Source organism: Palaemon carinicauda, chromosome 2 (assembly GCF_036898095.1).
Source record: "Palaemon carinicauda isolate YSFRI2023 chromosome 2, ASM3689809v2, whole genome shotgun sequence".
Lineage (NCBI taxonomy): Eukaryota > Metazoa > Arthropoda > Malacostraca > Decapoda > Palaemonidae > Palaemon > Palaemon carinicauda.
The window spans coordinates 62,483,152-62,506,512 of NC_090726.1; the positions used below are offsets into that span (position 1 = coordinate 62,483,152).

Here is a 23,361-nt window from a genome sequence, read left to right on the forward strand (position 1 = left end):
GAGGTGGATCAGTTTGAGTACTTGGGGTCTGTTGTTGCAGCAAATGGTGGAGTGGAAGCAGATGTACGTCAGAGAGTCAATGAAGTTTGCAAAGTGTTGGGGGCAGTTAAGGGAGTAGTAAAAAATAGAGGGTTGGGCATGAATGTAAAGAGAGTTCTATATGAGAAAGTGATTGTACCAACTGTGATGTATGGATCGGAGTTGTGGGGAATGAAAGTGATGGAGAGACAGAAATTGAATGTGTTTGAGATGAAGTGTCTGAGGAGTATGGCTGGTGTATCTCGAGTTGATAGGATTAGGAACGAAGTGGTGAGGGTGAGAACGGGTGTAAGAAATGAGTTAGCGGCTAGAGTGGATATGAATGTGTTGAGGTGGTTTTGGCCATGTTGAGAGAATGGAAAATGGCTGTCTGCTAAAGAAGGTGATGAATGCAAGAGTTGATGGGAGAAGTACAAGAGGAAGGCCAAGGTTTGGGTGGATGGATGGTGTGAAGAAAGCTCTGGGTGATAGGAGGATAGATGTGAGAGAGGCAAGAGAGCATGCTAGAAATAGGAATGAATGGCGAGTGATTGTGACGCAGTTCCGGTAGGCCCTGCTGCTTCCTCCGGTGCCTTAGATGACCGCGGAGGTGGCAGCAGTAGGGGACTCAGCAGTATGAAGCTTCATCTGTGGTGGAAATGTGGGAGGTTGGGCTGTGGCACCCTAGCAGTACCAGCTGAACTCGGCTGAGTCCCTGGTTAGTCTGGAGGAACGTAGAGAGTAGAGGTCCCCTTTTTTGTTTTTGTTTCTTGTTGATGTCGGCTACCCCCCAAAATTGGGGGAGGTGCCTTTGGTATATATATATGTGTATATATATATGTGTATATATATATGTATATATATATATGTATATATATATATATATATATATATATATAGATGAAGATAGCTTGATACAAGACACCGATTCTGATGACATTAACGAGGAAGGCGAGCTATGAGTAAGTTGAAAATTATTATAATCAGGCACGATTTTTAGCATGAGGTTGAGCATGAGCATGGACTGAAATGGACATTACTAACAATTTTGATTTTAAGAAAAATTTCTTTTACAAAAAGTTACTTTAAATGAAAAAAAAAAAAAAAAAACCACTTTTCATCTAGCACAAACGGAAACTGTATCAGCATTAGGCATATTCCCTGATAGAGAAGAAGACTCATTTTTTAAAACTATATTATGTAATTTGTAAAAAAATAAAATGTCTATATAATTGTATACTTATCTTAATATCATAGTCTTTCTTTTAAGATATCCTTTTTGGTAAACCATGGACAGAAATTGTGAAAAAAATATTCCTTCAGTGGAGAAAATGTGAATTTCATAGGTTAATGTATTTCGCCTGTAGTGGGTTAATGTGCAACTTTACAGAGGAGAACATTGCATTTTTGGAAAGAGCACCCCAAAATTACATTAGAACAAGTGTTTTCAGGTAGTTGCGAGGAGGGTCAATTAAACTTCATTATTTAGGCATCTTTTGTCAGCATGCCCCACGGCCTATTAGGCATGATAATAGACACCACTCTCCACAAAGCCTTCCCGTCAGACGACAGGATAGCAAGGCTGAGAAAGGTCGCAAGACCTTTACTCAGACGAGAAGAACTTCCAGCCCAATCGTGGCTACGTCTCCTCGGTCACCTTTCATCCCTGGCCCGTCTAGTTCCCAATGGTCGCCTCTGGATGAGATCCCTCCAGTGGCAACTCAAGTCCCGGTGGAATCAGACATACGACTCCCCGGACAACCAGATCCCCATGGGACCTGTGGAACTGACAGGCCTCCAGTGGTGGGTGACAGACGAGAATCTACGAAAGGGAGTGGATCTTTTTGTCTTCCCCTGGATTTGATGCTGTTTTCAGAACTTTTCAAAAAAAGGGGGGGGGGGGCCACGTGCTGCACCACACGACCTCAGGCCTCTGGTCAGAGTCAGAAAAGTACCTCCACATAAATCTCCTGGAGATGAAGGCCGTCTTCCTGGCCCTTCAGCAGTTCTAACAGTACCTGGCAAGTCACTCTGTGGTGGTGATGAGCAACAACACTACAGTAGTGGCCTACATCAACAAGCAAGGAGGTACTTTTTCGTGGCAACTATTCCATCTAGCAGTAGAGGTACTGAGATGGGCCAAAATCCACTCGATACCACTATCGGCATGCTTCATTCCAGGCAAAAGGAATGGGCTCACCGACAACCTGAGCAGAGCATCTCAGATAGTAATTATCGAGTGGTCTTTGGATCATCTAGTAGCCAACAAAGTCCTGACCTTGTGGGGTTCTCCGATTGTGGACCTCTTTGCAACGGCCCTGAACTTCAGGCTCCCGCTGTACTGTTCCCAAGTCCCAGATCCTAAGGCTCTCCGGCAAGATGCTTTCAAACAACGGTGGGACAACATCGACGTTTACGCCTTTCCCCCGTTCTGCCTGATGAGGAGGGTACTCAACAAGACCAGAACATCAATCAATCTTTCAATGACCATCATAGCTCCGCTATGGCATCACGCAGAGTGGTTCCCAGACCTTCTGCAACTCCTAACGGAACCTCCAAGAGAACTCCCTCCACGACACAATCTACCCATTTAACTACACGCCAACAACTTCCACCAAGCCGTAGCCTCGCTACGACTTCACACCTGGAGACTATCCAGCATCTCCTCTCTGAGAGAGGATTTTCGCAACAAGTTGCAATCAGGATGTTTGGACATTTGCGGAAATCATCAGCAGCAGTCTACCAGGCAAAGTCTTCTGTGGTTGGTGTCATAGAAGGGGTATCTCTCCACTTGATGCCACTATTCCAGCAATAGCGGAGTTCCTCGTTTGTTTGCGTGAAGAAATGCGCCTATCAATCTCGGCAGTGAAAGGCTATCGCTCAGCCTTAAGCCTTGCCTTCAGACTGAAAGGAATGGACATTTCTTCATCGCTAGAACTTTTTCTACTCATATGGAGTTATGAACTTACCTGCCCCCAGTCGGAAGTGAGACCTCCCCCATGGAACGTGGTTCGAGTTCTCAGGTCTCTTAAGAGACCTCCCTATGAACCATTACGCCAGGCATCTGATCGCCACCTGACTTGGAAGATAGTGTTTCTGCTAGCTTTGGCCTCGGCCAAACGAGTCAGCGAACTTCATGGTCTCTCATATGACATCGCCCATTCAAGGGGATGGGGAGAGGTAACGTTCAGCTTCGTCCCCGAGTTTATTGCTAGGACTCAGAACCCGGGAGTAGCGGATCCTCGATTCGACTCCTTCCGGATTTTTAGTCTCCGTACTGTAACAGATGCCCCAGACCATCTCTTACTATGCCCAGTAAGGAGCTTAAGGCTGTACCTCAAGAGAACAGCCGCAGCCCGTCCTCGTGTGCCAGCACTATTCATCAGCACCAGCAGGACTAAGAGGAGGGTCACCAAGAACACCATCTCAGCATGGATTCACAGGTCATTGACCTTGCACTAAATCCAGACCCTCCTCCATCACGTCGCCCTAGAGCACATGATGTCAGGGGCATAGCTACGTCCCTGGCCTTCAAAAGAAATTTTTCAGTGACGCAGGTTCTTCAAGCTGGGGTGTGGAAACGACAGAACACGTTCACATCCCACTACCTGCAAGACATGACCCACAGGACACTAGATACATTTTCTATCGGTCCTGTGGTGGCTGCACAACAGCTAGTTTAAAGCCTCAAGCTCCTTATTGGACAAGTAGCAGAAGGTTGAGGGCATTGTTACCCGGTTTTAGTATGCATGAATGAAAAGGTTTGACTGGACCATATTCTTTTTTTCATCATCCCCTCTTTTGGGGAAAGCAGCATCCTGGGTTCTCTGCATAGCTGACCTCAAATCACTGCAGGTAAACCATGCTCCCTTGTGTTCCTAGTATTAAGATTAATACTGTTACGTCCCCATACCCTGACGAGCTGGTATTGAACTTTCTAGGACGAGTCACACTTCTACATACAGTACCTTCACACACACAGTTTGCGTAGGCTGCAGACCTTGCATAGCAAGGTTTTAGCGAGGTGCAGGTGCTCCTTATTTCTTGAGTGCTAACACACTCGGATAAAGAGCCCCAAGGCAAAGCCCAAAAGCCAGATTGGTTGGGATGTCGACCCTTCCTATTGGGTGAGTCACCCCTATTAAATAGCATGGTTTGTATTCCAGTTACAGAACAAATGACAAATTCGTAGATAATTTGTATTTTTCCTAACTATACAAACTCTAGCTATTTAACCAAACTTGCCCGCCAGCCGTATCCCCCTTGAAGTCGTACCTCCAAGCAAAGTGAGCTCAATCACAGGTGTGTGAGGGGGAACGGTAGCAAGCTACCCTCCCTACCCCCGCTAACTAGCGTTGTGGGTTGTAAACCCTTGTTAAAAATTAATGGCTCGTCATTTCAACTACCCCGAAAGTAATACCCCTATTAAATAGCTAAGGTTTGTATAGTTAGGAAAAATACAAATTATCTACGAATTTATTATTTTTGTTTTGTTTTTTATGTTATACCCCAATTTGTGCCTTGGTATATGTACTTTACTTACTGTATGTCAAATTAAGGTTATATTTATTGTCAGTAAAATTTTAAAAGATCACAATAACTAGTATTTTACCATAGAAATCTAGAAATCAATGAAACCATAGAATTCAGAAGTATATTTGTTTAACACTGTGTCTTCACTTTCAGCTCTCATTGGCCGACTGACTGTAGCTTTGGTTTTAGTGCAGCTCGCCAGAGGAGATCCAGTAGCTGCAGAGAAAGCCTACCGTGAATGGGGATCATATTGTGAAGTAGAAGAAGTATGTTAACTTTCTTTTCAATATTGAAGTATAATGTTTTTTGTACTTGAATACAAAACTAAGATGCAATCTTTCTTCATAATAAGTGTAACTATAACCCATAGCATGTCTTTTTTTTATGTGGCCAATATTGTAAGAATCTTTTATTTGTTCTGACACACACACACACACACACTCACTCACTCACTCACTCACTCACTCACTCACTCACTCACTCACTCACTCACTCACTCTCTCTCTCTCTCTCTCTCTCTCTCTCTCTCTCTCTCTCTCTCTCTCTCTCTCTCTCTCTCTCTCTCTCTCTCTCTCTCTAAGTGTAACTATAACCCATAGCATGTCTTTTTTTATGTGGCCAATATTGTAAGAATCTTTTATTTGTTCTGACACACACACACACACACACACACTCTCTCTCTCTCTCTCTCTCTCTCTCTCTCTCTCTCTCTCTCTCTCATATATTTGCCAATGATAGATAAACTTGTTAACAACATACCTGAACAAGAATTTCCCTGTGTTGACAGCAGTGATGGAGGACACATTTCAACTTTTCTGAAGCCTCCGGGGCTTATCAAGGTCTTCATCAGCTTCAGGTATATCATTCAAATTATTCCCTTCATATCTCCTATTCATAACCTCACTAAAGTGTGCCATCCTACGTTGTTTTTCTTCGTTTTCTGATGCTATAACTGAGCCATCTCTCTTCTTCTTTGCCCATCCAAAGAGAGATGTCTTTGTTATGGCTACAGAAAATGAAGGACACGTTGGATGGAACACTTTAGTGAGTTTATGAATAGGAGATATGAAGGGAATAATTTGATTGATATACTTGAAGCTGATGAAGTTAAATGGCAGGGCAGGATTAGAAATGAAACTATAAGAGAGATTACTTGAGTGCCATATGGGGATGAGACATGATGAGGGGTAGATGGAGATGGTTTGGGCATGCTCTTCTCACCCCCCAAGAGAGATTAAGAGATTAGCTCACCAATCTTTCAGCTGGGCTCCGCAAAGCACTAGTAGAGTTGGAAGACCAAGGCCTACATGGCTGAGGACTATGAAGCATGAAGTAGGAGATGATGAATGGAGAAGTATTGAATTAAAAGTTCAAGATAGAGATGACTGGCGAAATCTAACTGAGGCACATTGCGTCAATGGGCGTGGGAAGAGATGATGATTATGAAGCCTCCTGTGTGCTTATGCTTTTCTGCCATTCTGCCTTATTTTGTTGGGTCATTAACACATTGTTGTAGACCCTGAACATAAGGATAAACCTGGAGGCTTCTAAGAGGCCACAAGGCAAATAGTTCACCATCTGCAGATTCTCATCATTGGGGTATCGTGAGAGCTACCCTAGTGGCCCAGTTTCCTCTTGTCAGCTGCACTTGTAGGTATTCCACAACTCTGAGAAGTCCCTCTTACCAAACAGGGCTTTTATCCAGCATTCCCACTGAACTGAAGGTATACTTGAGGCACTGTAAAAAGTTGTCTGGATATCTGCATAGATCCTCTGCAGCAGTTTATCAGGGGAAGCGGGCCCTCATCTGCAATTAATGTTGTAGACTGGATCTTCGGTCAGAGCATTTCTGCAAGCAATTCCTGATTTCTTAGTCTCACTTCACCGGGAAGTTAGTAAAAGAAAATTTTGTTGGGATTGCAAGTGATGTATGTGGCAAGAAGGTTGTTGGAGGCAGCATGAGGAAGGGCAGTGAATGGTGGAATGAAGGAGTGAAGGTAAAAGTGGAAGAGAAAAAGAGGACTTTTGAAGAATGGCTGCAGAGTAATAGTATAGAGAAGTATGAAAAATATAGAGAGAAAAATGTGGAAGTAAAGCGCAAGGTATGTGAGGCAAAGAGGGCAGCTGACCTGAGGTGGGGTCAGGGATTGGGTCAGTCATATGAAGAGAATAAGAAGAAGTTTTGGAAAGAAGTGAAGAGAGTAAGGAAGGCTGGCGCAAGAATTGAAGAGACAGTGAAAGATGGAAGTGGAAGGTTGTTAAAAGGAGAGGAGGCAAGGAAAAGGTGGGCGTAATATTTTGAAAGTTTGCTGAATGTTGAGGATAATAGGGAGGCAGATATAATTGCTGTTCCAGGTGTTGAGATGCCAGTGATGGGAGATGAGAATGAGAGAGAGATTACAATAGATGAAGTGAGGAGAGCACTAGATGAAACGAGAGTAGGAAAAGCATCTGGTATGGATGGTGTGAAAGCTGAGATGTTGAAGGAAGGGGGTGTGACTGTACTTGAATGGTTGGTGAGATTGTTTAATATGTGTTTTGTGTTGTCAATGGTACCAGTAGATTGGGTTTGTACATGTATTGTACCACTATATAAGGGTAAGGGAGATGTGCATGAGTGTTGTAATTCAAGAGGTATTAGTTTGTTGAGTGTAGTTGGAAAAGTGTATGGTAGAGTATTGGTTAATAGGATTAAGGATAAAACAGAGAATGCAATCTTGGAATTACAGGGTGGTTTTAGAAGAGGTAGGGGTTGTATGAATCAGATTTTTACAGTTAGGCAGATATGCGAGAAATATTTAGCAAAAGGTAAGGAGGTGTATGTTGCGTTTATGGATCTGGAGAAAGCATATGATAGAGTTGATAGGTAAGCAATGTGGAATGTGATGAGGTTATATGGAGTTGGTGGAAGGTTGTTGCAAGCAGTGAAAAGTTTCTACAAAGGTAGTAAAGCATGTGTTAGAATAGGAAATGAAGTGAGTGATTGGTTTCCGGTGAGAGTGGGGCTGAGACAGGGATGTGTGATGTCGCCGTGGTTGTTTAACTTGTATGTTGATGGAGTGGTGAGAGAGGTGAATGCTCGAGTGCTTGGACGAGGATTAAAACTGGTAGACGAGAATGACCATGAATGGGAGGTAAATCAGTTGTTGTTTGCAGATGATACTGTACTGGTTGCAGACACAGAAGAGAAGCTTGACCGACTAGTGACAGAATTTGGAAGGGTGTGTGAGAGAAGGAAGTTGAGAGTTAATGTGGGTAAGAGTAAGGTTATGAGATGTACGAGAAGGGAAGGTGGTGCAAGGTTGGAGAGTTACTTGAGGAGGTGGATCAGTTTAAGTACTTGGGGTCTATTGTTGCAGCAAATGGTGGAGTGGAAGCAGATGTACGTCAGAGAGTGAATGAAGGTTGCAAAGTGTTGGGGGCAGTTAAGGGAGTAGTAAAAAATAGAGGGTTGGGCATGAATGTAAAGAGAGTTCTATATGAGAAAGTGATTGTACCAACTGTGATGTATGGATCGGAGTTGTGGGGAATGAAAGTGATGGAGAGACAGAAATTGAATGTGTTTGAGATGAAGTGTCTGAGGAGTATGGCTGGTGTATATCGAGTAGATAGGGTTAGGAACGAAGTGGTGAGGGAGAGAACAGGTGTAAGAAACGAGTTAGCGGCTAGAGTGGATATGAATGTGTTGAGGTGGTTTGGCCATGTTGAGAGAATGGAAAATGGTTGTCTGCTAAAGAAGGTGATGAATGCAAGAGTTGATGGGAGAAGTACAAGAGGAAGGCCAAGGTTTGGGTGGATGGATGGTGTGAAGAAAGCTCTGGGTGATAGGAGGATAGATGTGAGAGAGGCAAGAGAGCGTGCTAGAAATAGGAATGAATGGCGAGCGATAGTGACGCAGTTCCAGTAGGCCCTGCTGCTTCCTCCGGTGCCTTAGATGACCGCGGAGGTAGCAGCAGTAGGGGAGTCAGCATTATGAAGCTTCATCTGTGGTGGAAATGTGGAAGGTTGGGCTGTGGCACCCTAGCAGTACCAGCTGAACTCGGTTGAGTCCCTGATTAGGCTGAAGGAACATAGAGAGTAGAGGTCCCCTTTTTGTTTTGTTTCATTGTTGGTGTCGGCTACCCCCCAAAATTGGGGGAGGTGCCTTGGTATATGGATGGGACTTCACCGGGAGAAACACCTCTCAGTCACCGTGGGAAAGGGCTATCACTCTGCCTTGAGGTAGGTACTCAGACTGAAGGGCTAAAGCATTACCACCTCGTGGAAACTATCCATGCTCCAAGGAGCTCCGAACAGCCTTGTCATCCAAAGGAACTTCTACCTCCTTAATATGACATCACAAATGTCCTTGGACCTCTGGAGAACCCCCTACGAACTTCTCAAAGGGGGTCGTTGGCACTTAGGACTGTTCCTGCTTGCCTCAATTTCAGCAAAGTCAGAACGTTACACAGCATTTCAAATGCTGTCGGTCATATGATCACTTTCTCATTTACCCCGCAGTCCTGGGAAAGAACGCAGAACCAACTGATTCAGGATCCTAGGATCAAGACCTTCTCCATCTCCTCCCTTAAGGAATGAACTAGAAATTGAGACTATTTGCTGCTTTGTCCTGGGAGGGCAGTTAAGATGATAACTCAAAAAAGAACAAGGTAATTCAGACCTGAGAACCAGACTTTTCCCAAGTTCTGGGAAGGTTAAGGGACCGATCTCGGCATGGTTTCGGGAAAACCATCAGACACTCCTATGCACTGGATGATGTGCAAGGAGGTGGACACTAGAGGAGGAGGGCACACGAAATAAAGAGTACCGTATCGCCTCAACCTTAGCCTTCATAAAGATTCCGTCCGTGGCGTATGTCATGAAGGCCAGAGTCTGGTATGCCAGACACCCTTCACTGCCCACTACCTCCTGAAATGTAACCCCTGATCCCAGGATACTTATTTTTAGAACTGGTGGTAGCCGCTCAACAAGTAGAGTAGTGAACCCAGCTCCCTCACAGAACAAGTAGCATCTCGTTTTAGATAACAGTTTCAACGTAAGTTTAGAGATAGAGGTAAACTCGACTGGAAGTTCTTCCTTTCCAAGAGGGGACAGCAGTAGTACCATTATGTTACTAAATTGGATGTTAGGTGCAGGTAAGCGATGTACCAGAGCAACTTTTCTTTGCAATTTTTAATTCCAATGAAGTATTTCCCCCCATCCAGATGGATAGACCTGTTGTATACACATTTATCTTATAATTATATGAACTGGACAGCATATCCTGTGATAGATTCTTCATCGACATACCATTAATGGTAATGGCCTACTCTTGGTCCTGTTGCATCCCTATGCACAGAAAGTTAGGGGGTTGACAGGAGTAATGACTTTCACACCTCCTTAGGACTAAAGTTCATTGACATTTCCAGGGTCAATTTACCATGCCACTTTTGGTCACTGGGAATTCTTCTATCCTTAGAATACGTCTCCTATTAAATGTTTGTATCACACGTAAGAACAAATCACACATTTCAAGTAATTTTTATTTTTCTTAATTATGCAAACCTGAGACCTTTAAATATCACGGCCTGTCTAGGCCAAAGGTTAAAGTGAGGTTGCTCTACCTGTCAGGTCAGCAGAGCTTCCCCACCACTTGTTGATCAATGATATTTACCTTGTTAAAAATTCCAGCTTCTGAAATCATACTCTAAGGTCTCAGGTTTTTATAGTAAAGAAAAATACAAATTACTTAAAATTTGTGATACAGTGGAACCTCTACATCCGAACGTATCTACATCCGAATTTTCCAACATCCGAAGTAAAATTTGAGCAAATTTTTGACTCTACACCCGAATTTTATTTCGACACACGAAGTAAACATTACGCCATTGAGTGTCGAGTGCTCAGTTCTCTGTTCTTGTGTGTATCATGTGGTTGTCCTCTGTTTGGTCTGTTATTAACAGTGCTTATTTTCTTCCTTTTCTCACATTTCCTTTGTGATTTTACCTATAATCATGGTGCCTAAGAAGCTAAGTTTCAGTACAGGAAGAAGGCAATTCTTTCATTAGAATTGAAGCAAGAAATTATAGAAAAACATGAGAGCAGTGTGCATGTGAGTGATACTGTATGGCTAAACAATATGGCCGGAATAGGCCTATGATCTCGAGGATCATCAAGCTGAAGGCAGCCATTAAAGCAAATAACCATCGAAGGGGATCACCATTATTACAAGACATCGTAGCAATACCCTGGAAGAGATAGAGCGCCTCTTATTGATAGGGATAAAGGACAAAGAGATTGTTGGCAACGATCATTTGTGAGAAGGGCCAGCGTGATGAATAGAAAGAAAGAAAAAAGTGAAGCAAAGAAAACCAAGATAGCGTTAACAAGCTCTTTTAAATAAGACTTCTCTCTTTTTCTGTTTCTCTCTAAACATAGCATTAACATGTTCTTTAAATAAAATCTCTCTCTCTCTCTCTCTCTCTCTCTCTCTCTCTCTCTCTCTCTCTCTCTCTCTCTCTCTTTCTTCTTCGCTGTTGTAGTGTTAGATACGTCTACGTCTATTATTTTTTTTCCGAGAGAGACAGAGAGAGAGAGAGAGAGAGATTAAACAAAAATGTGTTTAGAGTACATATGATTTTTAACTGCGTCAACGAGTTGAAAAACAATTAAATGAAATTAAGAAAGTAATAACAGCTAATCTGAATTCCTTTATTAACTAAAACAAATATTGATTCAAACACACTCGTGTGCGTATGCACAAACACACACACAGGTGCAAGAATTTTGCTACGCAGTAAGAGAGACGGTCAGGGAGGAGGGAGATGGTGACTGCGATAACATACCGTAACTCGTCACTGAAAGTGATGAAAATAAAAAATCAAAAGAAAAAAATGTGAAAAATATGAAATATAAAAATAAAATAAAAAAATAAATAAGCTTAGTTAGATTAAAATTTCCGTAGTGTAAGTTACGGTATGTTATCGTAGTCACCATCTCTACCTCCTCACCGATCGTGTCTCCTTGTGCGTGTGTGTGTGTGTTTGCGGATACGCACACGAGTGTGTTTGTATCAATATTTGTTTTAGTTAATAAAGGAATTCAGATTCGCTGATATTGTTTTTTTAGTTACATTTAACTGTCTTTCAACTCGTTAACGCTGGTAAAAATCATATGTACACAACACATTTTTGTTTAATCTCATTTTTGTTTAATCTCTCTCTCTCTCTCTCTTCTCTCTCTCTCTCTCTCTCTCTCTCTCTCTCTCTCTCTCTCTCTCTCTCTCTCTCAGAAAAAAAAATTAATAGACGTCTCTAACACTAACAGTGAAGAAGAACAAGAGAGAGAGAGAGAGAGAGTATTTATTTAAAGAACATGTTAACACCATGTCTACCTTCTCGCCGATCGTCCGTCTCCTCATGGGTAGCAAATCCTACACCTGCGTTGGCCTGTCTCTAAGGTAAAGTGACAATAAAACACATTTTTTATTCATTATTTCTTTATATTTATCTTTTTTACATGCTTCTTTCATATTATGCAGTTATGTTATTGTTATGCGTAATTATGTGTAGCCATTTATTAAGGATTTATTATGGGTTTTTAGGGTGAGGAACGAATTAAATGAATTACCATGTATTCTTATGGGAAAATTCGTTTCGACATCCGAACATTTTCTACATCCGAAGTTGGTTCTGGAACGGATTAAATTCGTATGTAGAGGTTCCACTGTATTAGTGTTAGTTATGAAAAATACTAATTACTTAAAACTTGTGATATTTGTGTATTATTAATGTGGCAATAAAATTAGAAACTTGATCCATAAAACAGTAGTACTATCAGTCGACCTCATGAGTTGCACTATAGGCATTTAGCTACTGCCACTTTTTATTGGGTTACTTTACCACTTTTCCTATGTTCAAACACACTATTCTATCAGTTTTCTTGTTTCCTTTCCTCACTGAGCTGTTTCCCTGTTGAAGCCCTTGGACTTATAGCAACCTGCTTTTCCAAATAGGGTTATATTTTAAATATTAAACTTAGCCGGTGAATATATAAATAGCTGACGTCTCCGACGGCCCGACAGATTCCAAAAAACTCGCGAGCGATCGCCATGAAGGTTGCAGGTGTGCCCACCAGCGCCGACTATCGGCCAGATACTGCATATACTTCTCAACCACTCCAGTTCTTCTCTGTCGGTGTCACCGACAACATTGGTTCCGCTCACTCTAGGCCTCGAGTTTTCTACCGAATTGGTGAAGTACTTGGTTTTGGTTTTATTGCTTTCGCCGTGTTGGATTATTCAATACTATCTTCGAAAGAAATGCTTTTGAAAGGAGAGGAAAAGTTTTTTGCCCTTGCTTTTTTAATCTCGCTCTGGTTTTTCCATAGAGAAAAGATGGCCGACCCTTCCCTCAGTGTACGGAAGTGTGTTAAAGGCTTTTAGTAATTATTTTATCACTTTATAAATTATTGTTGATATTTATAGATTTACCTCTATATATTTTATATCTCACCCGCCTTTATTAGGCCTCTTCGATTAGCTTTCCATTTATACTAAACATCGAGATAAATTTTATGTTTTTGTTTATATGCGGCCTTTACCTATTCTTTGTAGGCGGTCCTGACTTGGAAAACGGAGTTAAACAACGTTGAGCCCATTCAACTTTTATGTTTGTTTAGATAAAAACAGTTGGTCTGTAAGAGTGATGAGATGAATATTTTTAGAGAATATTTTAAGAAATTTATCCTTTGAATAGTCTTCGTGCTGTTTTTCAAAGATGAACTAACGTTTGGTTTATTTATGCTACGCAGTTTGCGCTCTATCGTTACGATAGAGAAAGAGAGAATCACGGTTTCACTTTGCAGAAAGAGTAAATCGATTTTGACGTTTTGTTCATTCTTCTTTCAAACTGAAGTTTTTTAGATACTAATTTAAAGGAACATGTTAATTTTCATTTTCTTAGTCCTTTCAGTTTTTTCCTTTAGTCAAATAACCTGTTATTGACGAAGAGTGAGTGGGCCTTTCTCTTGTGAGTGACAAGAGAGAGAGAGAGAGAGAAAGAGAGAACGATCTGATCTTTATTCTCGTCCCAAGAAAGAGAGAGAGAGAGAGAGAGAGAACGATCCGATCTTTATTCTCGTCCCAAGAGAGAGAGAGAGAGAGAAAGAGAGAACGATCCGATCTTTATTCTCGTCCCAAGTCTCTGTACAAGGAGTTTGGGAGCGAGTAACGTTGTTCTCGATTCATTTACTCTCGTCCCAAGTCTCTGTACGGGGAGAGAGGATAAAACGTTTAATTTTTATTCTCTTCCCAAGGCACTGTACGGTGAGAGATTGGAAACGTAGTCCTTAGTGAACTAGTGTTTAGTCTCATCCCCAGTCACTGATCTTTTTAACTTTATATATTTCCGTTTTATTCGATATATATGCATATGTTTATTGATTTTTGCATGTGTGTTTCATTTTGTACTAATGTGCTTACATTATACGACTCATTTCGCAATTCTAACCTTTTGATTTAAGGGAGAATTGCGTGCTTCAGGTAGAAATCAGTTTTATTCATGTCTAATGTGAAATTATTAAAAAATGCGATATCAGTGAAGTAAGTGCAAAAAACATGGTCTGTGTTGCGGAGGGTTCGTTTGTTCGTGCTTGTCACTTGCCTAGTCCGAGACCTCTTTCAGGCTCCCCTGCACCAGGGAGAAGGAATGTCGTAGGACCTAAGGGAGTGAGGAGTGTAAACCAACGAACAGACGTTCCCTCAAAGGTATCAGACGTTGCTCGTCAAGCACGTCCTTGCCATAAGACGGAGAAACGAAGTTTCTCCTCGTCTTCCGATGATTCGTCTCTTTAAAAGCCTGGGCGTAAGGTTTCGAGACGGTTGAAACGTTTATTAGTTCCTTCAGAACAAGTTCAACGTCCTAGCTGTAGTCATCATAAGAGTCCCGTTCATAGCGATGACGTTCATGTACAGAAGTTTCTGCCACAGACTCGACGTGACGTTGAGCGGTAGACACCGTAGACACAACGTGACGTCGAGTGTCAGTCACCGTAGTCACGATATAGCATCGATCAGCAGTCACCGCTGTTACTACGTGACGTTTGAACGTCAGCCACCGCAGTCACAGGTTGATCCGAAGTTAAGTGTTTTGCAAGATATGCTGTTAAAGCTTTCTTCTTTATAGAAGCTTTCGATCCTGTTCCTGTGTGAAAGAATTCTTTGCTTTTTGTACGTCGCGGTTCTGGGATACGTGATTCGGGTCTTCAACCTTCTAAACGAGCTTTGTTACGCCACGCTGACGTTATCCCTAGTGACAGCTTTGCTGTTAAACGAGATGCGGAGCATAAATCTCGATGTAACTTTGATCGCTTTGAACGTCAGCCACCGCAGTCACAGCGTGACTTTGAGCTGCAGACACCGCAGTCACGACGTGACGTTGAGCGGTAGACACCGTAGACATGACGTGAAGTCGAGGGTCAGTCATCGTAGTCACGATATAGCATCGAACAGCAGTCACCGCTGTTACTACGGGACGTTTGAACGTCAGTTACTTCTGTCACGACGTGTAGTAGAATAACATTCTCTGCAGTCACAACGTGACATCGACCCTCCAACTTTAACTTCTGTTCATATACAAGTTGATGTAGCCTGTCAGGCTTTTCCTTCACGTCATTCTGAATATAAATCTCCTTCTCGCAAGACTTTAGATTTATCAGATGATGTGCCTTCTGAAGAAGTTGATGACCCCCTTTCAACTAATGTTCCTTTGGGGAGTCTTTCAGAAGAGGAGTAACCTAGGGTGGTCCAACAATCCCTTGTTTTATAATTATGAATTTCTTTAGTGAAATTTTGTCCTACTCGTTTTGTAACGGCTGCTCCGCCGTCTGAGTTTACTCTTGGCATGACTTTCTTCGACTCCTACATTTACGAAGTCAGTTCTCTCTTGTTCTTCCAAGAGGGCCATGCTCTTACTGGGAGACTGGTTGGAATCCAGGAGAAGTTTAGGAAAATCTGCTTTTGCTTTTCCTCCTTCTTAATTAGCTTCTCGCTCGGGCGTCTGGTGTGACACAGGAGAAGTTCTCGGCTTGGGAGTACCTGCCTCTGCCCAGGGAGACTTCTTAAGCCTAGTGGACTCTCCTCGTCGTCTAGCCATGAGACGCTCCAAGTTTTTTTTTTTTTTGGTCTGCTTCAGAGCTAGACCATCTCCTGTTAGGAGTTTTTTCGAGCGTTTGACGTTTTTATTTGTTGGATTGGTCCCTGGGAGCCTTAAGTAAGAAGGTCTCTCCAGCTGTCAATGTATTGCTGTACAATTATGTCATGCATGAACAAGGCTATCAGGGATGGCTCCAATGATCTGGCAGCCACGTTCACTGCAGGAGTACTTAAGATGTAAGTGCGCTCAATGTGTTCATTGTCAAGACAAAGTTCACGATGAAGACTACCAAATCTGTCTTGGCAGCAGTAAGGGAAGGCGACTGGATGGTCTCTCTCGACCTTCAGGATGCATACTTCCACATCCCGATTCATCCAAACTTTCAACAACATCTGAGGTTTGTGGACGGGAAAGTAATGTACCAATTTCGAGCACTGTGCTTCGGCCTCATTCCTGCTCCTCTTGTTTTTACAAGGCCCTTGCAAAATGTAGCAAGCTTTCTACATTTTTTGAGGATTCAGAGCCTCCCTTTATTTTGACGACTGGCTAATCAGGGCGTCGTCATTAAATCGCTGTCTGGAGAGCCTCTAATGGACATTAGACCTAACCAAGGAGCTAGATCTCATAGTGACCGTAGAGAAGTCGTAACTTACAGTACTCCATCCCAGACTATTCTTTATTTGGGAATGGAGATACAGTGTCGGATTTTTCGGGCCTTTTCGTCCCCCACAAGAATGGAACAAGCTCTGTTAAAAGTCCGTCACTTGCAAGAGAAAAACAGTTGCTCTGTAAGAGTTTGAACGAGCCTCGTGGGAACTCTTTCATCGCTGGAGTAGTTTATCTCTCTGGGGAGACTCAACCTTCGCCCTCTCCAATTTCACCTAAACCATTGGAACACGGAGAAGGGCTTAGAGAGTATCTCTTTCCCAATATCCAACTCAGTCTAGACATGTCTGACTTGGTGGGACAGCAACATCAGACTTCGAGAAGGTCTTTCTCTTGCGATCAAGAACCCAAACCATGTGTTGTATTCAGATGCATCGGATTTGGGTTAGGGAGCTCCACTGGACAGTCTGGAATGCTCGGGTCTTTGGTCCACGGATCAGAAGGAACTCCATTTAAGGCAAGTAACATCTCTCTTTTGACGAGATTTGTGCAAGGAAAAATGAATGTCTTGGCGGACTGCCTCAGCAGAAGAGGACAAGTCATCTCCATGGAGTGGACATTGCTCAAGACTGTGTGCGAGAAGCTATGGATGACATGGGGTCAACCCACCATAGATCTTTTTGCAACTTCACTGACAAAGAGGCTCTCGACTTACTGCTTTCCAGTTCCAGATCCAGAGGCAGCCCACATAGACGCTTTCCTGCTGGACTGGTCTCACCTGGACGTTTATGCCTTTCCACCTTTCAAGATCCTAAACAAGGTGCTGCAGAAGTTCTCCTCTCACGAAGGGACCAGGTTGACGTTGGTTGCTCCACTCTGGCCCGCGAGAGAGTGGTTCACAGAGGTACTTCTATGTCTGGTAGACGTTCCAAGAAGTCTGCCGTTGCGGATGGATCTCTTGCGACAGCCTCACGTAAAGAGATTTCATCAAAGCCTCCCCACGCTTCGTCTAACTGCCTTCAGACTATCGAAAGACTCTCTTGAGCTCTAGGGTTTTCGAAGGAGGCAGCTAGAGCGATCGCGAGGGCTAGAAGATCCTCTACCATCAGGATCTATCAGTCGAAATGGGAGGTATTTAGAGACTGGTGCAAGTCCTCCTCTATTTCCTCTTCCAAGTGACTCTGTAGCGCAGATTGCGGATTTTCTGCTTTATCTGAGAAACGGTCGCTCCCTCTCTGCATCCACCATTAAAGACTACAGAAGCATGTTAGCTTCTGTTTTCAGGCATAGGGGTTTGGATCTTTCTAATAACAAAGATCTCCAAGACCTGCTTAAGTCTTTTGAGACTTCCAAGGAGCGTCATATTTCGACTCCTGCTTGGAACTTGGACATGGTCCTACAGTTCCTTATGTCAGACAGGTTTGAACCATTAAATTCAGCCTCCCTGAAGGATCTTACCCTCAAGACACTTTTTTTGGTGAGCTTGGCTTCGGCTAAAAGGGTTAGTGAGATACATGCTTTTAGCAAGAACATCAGCTTCTCCACTAATAAAGCAGTATGCGCTCTTCAACTTGGTTTTTTGGCCAAGAATGAACTTCCGTCTCGTCCTTGGCCTAAATCATTTGAAATCCCCAGTCTTTCTGAGATTGTGGGGAATAAAGTTGAAAGAGTGCTGTGCCCCGTTAGAGCTCTTAAATTTTATTTATCCAGACCTAAACCGCTACGTGGTTGTTCAGAGGCTTTATGGTGCTCCGTTAAAAAGCCCTCTTTGCCCATGTCTAAGAATGCGTGGTCTTATTTTATTAGACTTTTGATTCGGGAGGCACACTCTCATTTAAGTGAGAAGGATCGTAATTTACTTAAAGTCAAGGCTCATGAAGTTAGAGCGATAGCAACTTCAGTAGCGTTTAAGCAAAATAGATCCATTAAAAGTATTATGGACGCGACCTTTTGGAGAGGCAAGTCGGTATTCGCTTCTTATTACTTGAAAGATGTCCAGACTCTTTATGAGGACTGCTACACACTGGGACCATAAGTAGCAGCGAGTGCAGTAGTGGGTGAAGGCTCTACCACTACATTCCCTTAATCCCAATATCCTTTTAATCTACTCTTGAAATTTTTAATCTTATTTTGGGTTGTACGGGAGACTAAGAAGTCTTTCGCAATCTTTTTGATTTGGCGGGTGGTCAAAGTGTTGTTTCTTGAGAGCGCCCAGATTAAGGGTATTGATGAGGTCCTGTTATAGGGGTGTTCGCCCTGGATATAACAGCTCCTGGGAGTCTTTTAGCATCCTGAGAGGATGGCTGGGCTTCGTGAGGAAAGCGGACTAATGAGGCAGAGTAATCATCAGAGTCAGCTTCCTTACCAGGTACCTATACTTAAGTTTGTTTTTATGAAATATTTGTCAAAAACTCTTGAGCATATACGCCTTTATTGTTATAATACTGGTCTCTACCCACCACCATGGGTGTGAATCAGCTATTTATATATTCACCGGCTAAGTTTAATATTTAAAAATGATATTTTCCTTATAAAATAAATTTTTGAATATACTTACCCGGTGAATATATAATATTAAAGGCCCTCCCTTCCTCCCCGATAGAGACCCTGCGGACTGAGAAGAACTGGAGTGGTTGAGAAGTATATGCGGTATCTGGCCGATAGTCGGCGCTGGTGGGCACACCCGCAACCTTCACGGCGATCGCTCGCGAGTTTTTTGGAATCTGTCGGGCCGTCGGAGACGTCAGCTATTTATATATTCACCGGGTAAGTATATTCAAAAATTTATTTTATAATGAAAATATAATTTTTAGCTAATGATATACAAAACCCTAAACTTCTTCAACTTGACAACGCAATTGCAGAATTCTTTCACAAGAAAGAATGCTGTGCCATGTATCCTCATTCAATAATTAATTTTAAATTATATAATAGTTTTTCATGGTTAGATTTAAGTAATGCAGAAATATGTTGTATTTTAGGTTCAGACCTTAGAGATGCTGATTCAGGCTTTTGATGAAGAGGACGGAGACATGGCTCGAAAAGCCCTCAATTCATCTTTCATCAAGCACATGGATGTAGAATATGCTAAGCTTGCCAGGAGTCTGCCAGTACCAAAGAGTAGCCAGGTAAGTGAAAAACTCTAGTAAATAGAAATATAAGTGCTCATATACAATTGATCATTTTTTATGTTTAACAGTATTTTAATTTTCTCCACAACACAAAAATTTTCTTATTCTGATTAAGGTAATTTTAAAAATAAAATTTTATTATTTCGATGCTTACCTGCAGTATCCTCGAAGCGCGGGCATGAGCTTTACAACCTTACAAAATAAGAAAAAAAAAAATAAAAGTTCTCTTTCCCCTATATCCCTCCCATCTCGTCAGTTTCTGATCGACCTCTATGAGGAGGAAGATAGAATCTGCTAGCATCCCTTCAATATGTAAGTCAAAATGACAAAATTTATCATCAAAATTCTATTGACTTTGATTAATCATACCTGCCAGTCACAATGCTGACTAACACCCACTTTAGGAAGTTTGTAAGCGAGGAAAAAAGAAGGGAGCCTATTAAATCAGTTTTAGATTAAAAAGATTTAAACAACCTGATGTATCTCACCCCCCATAAACCTTTACTAAATATTCCATGATAAGCTTGACATTTGGAATGGTTAAGGTTATTTATACTTCCTTCTCTTTGTCATTCATAACAGAAAGCACTTAATCATATGTATTGATAAAACATTGGTCTTTGATTTTGAGAAAGCCAACCAATTAATCTATCTATCTCTTACCTATACTGTAGATTAAAAAGTCTCTTAACTAAATGCCACAAAATCTTGAAACAACCTGATAAAACTGAGAAATGAACTACACATTACCAAATTAATCTATAAATTTTATACATTGATTTTTTTTTTTAAACACATCCCTGTGGAGACTACAGGACTCAGGTTCACAGTCTTTAGAAGTTATCCAAGCTTCTTTCATATAACATTTGGCAAAAAACTGGTTCTGGTACACAACTCACCTGCTGCTAATATCTTTTCTAATGATAAAATTTACAATAACGTTGAAAAGGTAGCCACACCCTTGATATTATGCACTCTTAACTTTGAGGTAGAATATACTCTACAATCAACTTTTGCAGAGGGCAATATGGTATTCTTAACTCCACAAAACAAATTAAGGATACTCCCTCTAATGGGTTCTGTTCTATTCAAGTAAACTTTCAATGCTTTAATCGTAGACAGAGACCTATCTTCTGAATACCCATTCCCTTTGGTAGTTATATTAGAAATATATAAAGACCATGGCAAATTTTTAGTTTTGAAGTTATTTTTAACTTTGGATCTTTGTAGAAGGGATAAAACTGTTTTATTGACAGCAAACTTCATTTTGTAGTGGTTTTGCCGACTGCATCCAGATGTAGTACGCAGACTTCTTAGTGTGACTCAGAATAGCGACCACCCTAAAACTTTGCTCTGCACAAAAATACAGTGGAATGCCCCTGAGATTTGGGAAAAAAGGAAAAAATAATATAAAGAAATGGGTACCACCCTTTGATTTTATTTTGGGCAAGCTTGACACAGTGAGAGCCTTAGAATTTCCCTATCACTCTATCATTTAATATACTGTCTCAATTCCACCTGTACTCTGACCAGTTATTAAAAAAATGGAACAGCTCCATTCCGGTAAGATTTTCTACTTGCACAAATCTCAACTTTCTAATTAAAATATACACACACATATATATATATATATATATATATATATATATATATATATATATATATATATCTATCTATCTATTTATATGGAAAAAAATATCATTAGAAAATACCATGTCCTATAATATTTAACAAAATTAATACCACGAAAAAATGAATAATTCGAACAAAGGCATAAAAAATATCACAAAAATTCTAACTTTAGTAAACTTGGGATGGACACAAATATAATTAATGAAAAACTACATAAGGACATCACAGACTGGAGGAACATAACCTTTTATTCCATCTCGACTGGAAAGTCTTTGACAGAAAAGGAATAGAACTGGGGCTGCACAATGCTCCAAACAGGCCAGACTGTTACTTGAACAAAAAACTTGCACCTTTACATATTCACTTGTCCTTTGTCAGTTTCCACTTTTGTATCAGTGACTGGCGAGATATATATAGATACATTTTGAAATATGATCTTCTTTTCTAATGTGTGGTTACAATAACATTGGGCATGTAACAGTAATCTCTTACAGTTCAGATTCATGTCCCAAACCTATAATACAGTACCCATCGGCTCTGTAGATACGGGTTCTATACAGTACCTTCTAAGTTAAAGTTCTAGGGATCTCGAAAACTATGGGTTTCGTCTTTAGCCATACTGACCAGCTTTATTGATTTTCTATTCTCTACTTTTTGATGCTACCATCACAGTGCCCTACAGGAAGTAGGGCATGCTGTCAGTCAGAAACAAATCATTAGATTACCTGGGATATAATGAATATGGGATTAGGAAAGCTATATAAATGAAAACTAAGTATTAAATTTTTCAATACAGACTATTATTATAACATGTTTGGAGGAGTGCCTGCAGTTCACCAATGCATTTGGTTGAAGTCAGTTACAAGCAAGAAGGTCTTGGCCATAAGCACTTTTAAGACTGATTATTTCAGTGGCTCATATTCTGGACCTTTTAAATATTGTGAAACTACATTTAAATTCCACTAAACAAATCTAATCACAGCAGTTTCTTAATATTGAAAGACCTGAGGACCTCTGCAATGATATTTGCAGAAAATAAATCTAGGCCAATATGTTTCTGAACTTTGACAGCATTGACCTTTACCCTATAAAAGCTGAAATTGGTAGTTAATCATAAAATAAAACACCGCAGAAATTTAACGATATTGCTTAGGCCGGTTTTTGTTACTGAAACCACCTTGATCTTTGCCTGTGAAAATAAATATGTTATTGTATTTGGAACAAATTATTAGTAGATTTTCTTTATCATCCTACATTAGATACTCTAGAGTATCGAAAAATCCCTTGTCTTGGAGAATACAGTGGATAGTCCCCATGTGGTTAGCTGAAGCACATTAGGGTTTGGCAAGTTGCATTAAAGATTGTTTGAAAAAATTTGTCCTGAAAAGTAATGTGTGAACTTTGGACATGAAAGGTCACAGGTCTGGGAACCCTGCATCTCTAGGGCCAAAAAGGGGTTATCAAGGTCATTCTGCAGTTGTGTTTGTGTGATATCCAAACTTGTATTATCTTTGATATTAGAGGGAAGGCATAAAATTCTAGACCTGACAAATTTTGTAATGTGGCATTCACTTTACAAGCCAAAGAATCTTCTACTTGGGAGCAGAAACCTTACTTAGTGAGCTAGGTAGCAACCATGTCCATGTTGGCTCCCCTCACTAATTCTAAAGAAATCAAGTTTTCCTACTCAGATGATTGGCTATAACAATATCCGCTTTCCTCGAATGAACTGGAGCATAAATTAAATTCCTTAGAGATCCGGATAATATTTAAATAAAGTTTCGCTTACGGTTAGTACTGCTGCACACAGTCCAACGTTTTCGAACTACCTTCAATGGCAGCAATGAATAACAAACAAATATACTTAATAACTTTATGTCTAACACATGTAAACTATTCAGTGATAAACCCTTTTCATAGAAATTTTAATAAAAATTTTTAATAGAAGTTCATACTTAGTGTGTTTAAGTAATACTTGATATGTAATATAAATGCATGATGAAAAAAAATTAAATTTGCATTACAGTTATGAAAAAAGATTCTCTCTCTAGGGATAGTACAGTATAGTATTTAAAACAAATTGTCTAACGTATGAGTAGCTTACCAGATATCCTGCAAAGATGCACAATTGGTAAGGTAAATCAGGGGGGGTAGCTGTGCAGTTTAAGGTTTTAAATGTTGCTCATGAATGGCAGAGGCAAGGGACAGCAATAATGCTGTAGGGAAAATTTCCCTAGAGACTGACAATATATACATATGATCAGTGCCCTAGATAGGACCAGAGAGGGCCAGGCAGTGGCTGATGATGA

The 23,361-nt window shown here is 41.1% G+C and overlaps 1 protein-coding gene across 2 annotated transcripts in view; it reads left to right on the forward strand.

Moving 5' to 3' along the window:
- Positions 1–23,361, forward strand: part of LOC137625488 (gamma-soluble NSF attachment protein-like) — a 196,795-nt gene that overhangs the window by 140,608 nt on the left and 32,826 nt on the right. For both annotated transcript variants that reach the window (XR_011040860.1, XM_068356401.1), the window contains exons 7-8: positions 4,705–4,817; positions 19,271–19,417. Coding sequence is in view for 1 of the 2 variants with exons in the window: in XM_068356401.1 (XP_068212502.1) it covers positions 4,705–4,817; positions 19,271–19,417 (260 nt within the window). In the remaining variant the exon portion in view is untranslated. The remainder of the gene's footprint in view (positions 1–4,704; positions 4,818–19,270; positions 19,418–23,361) is intronic.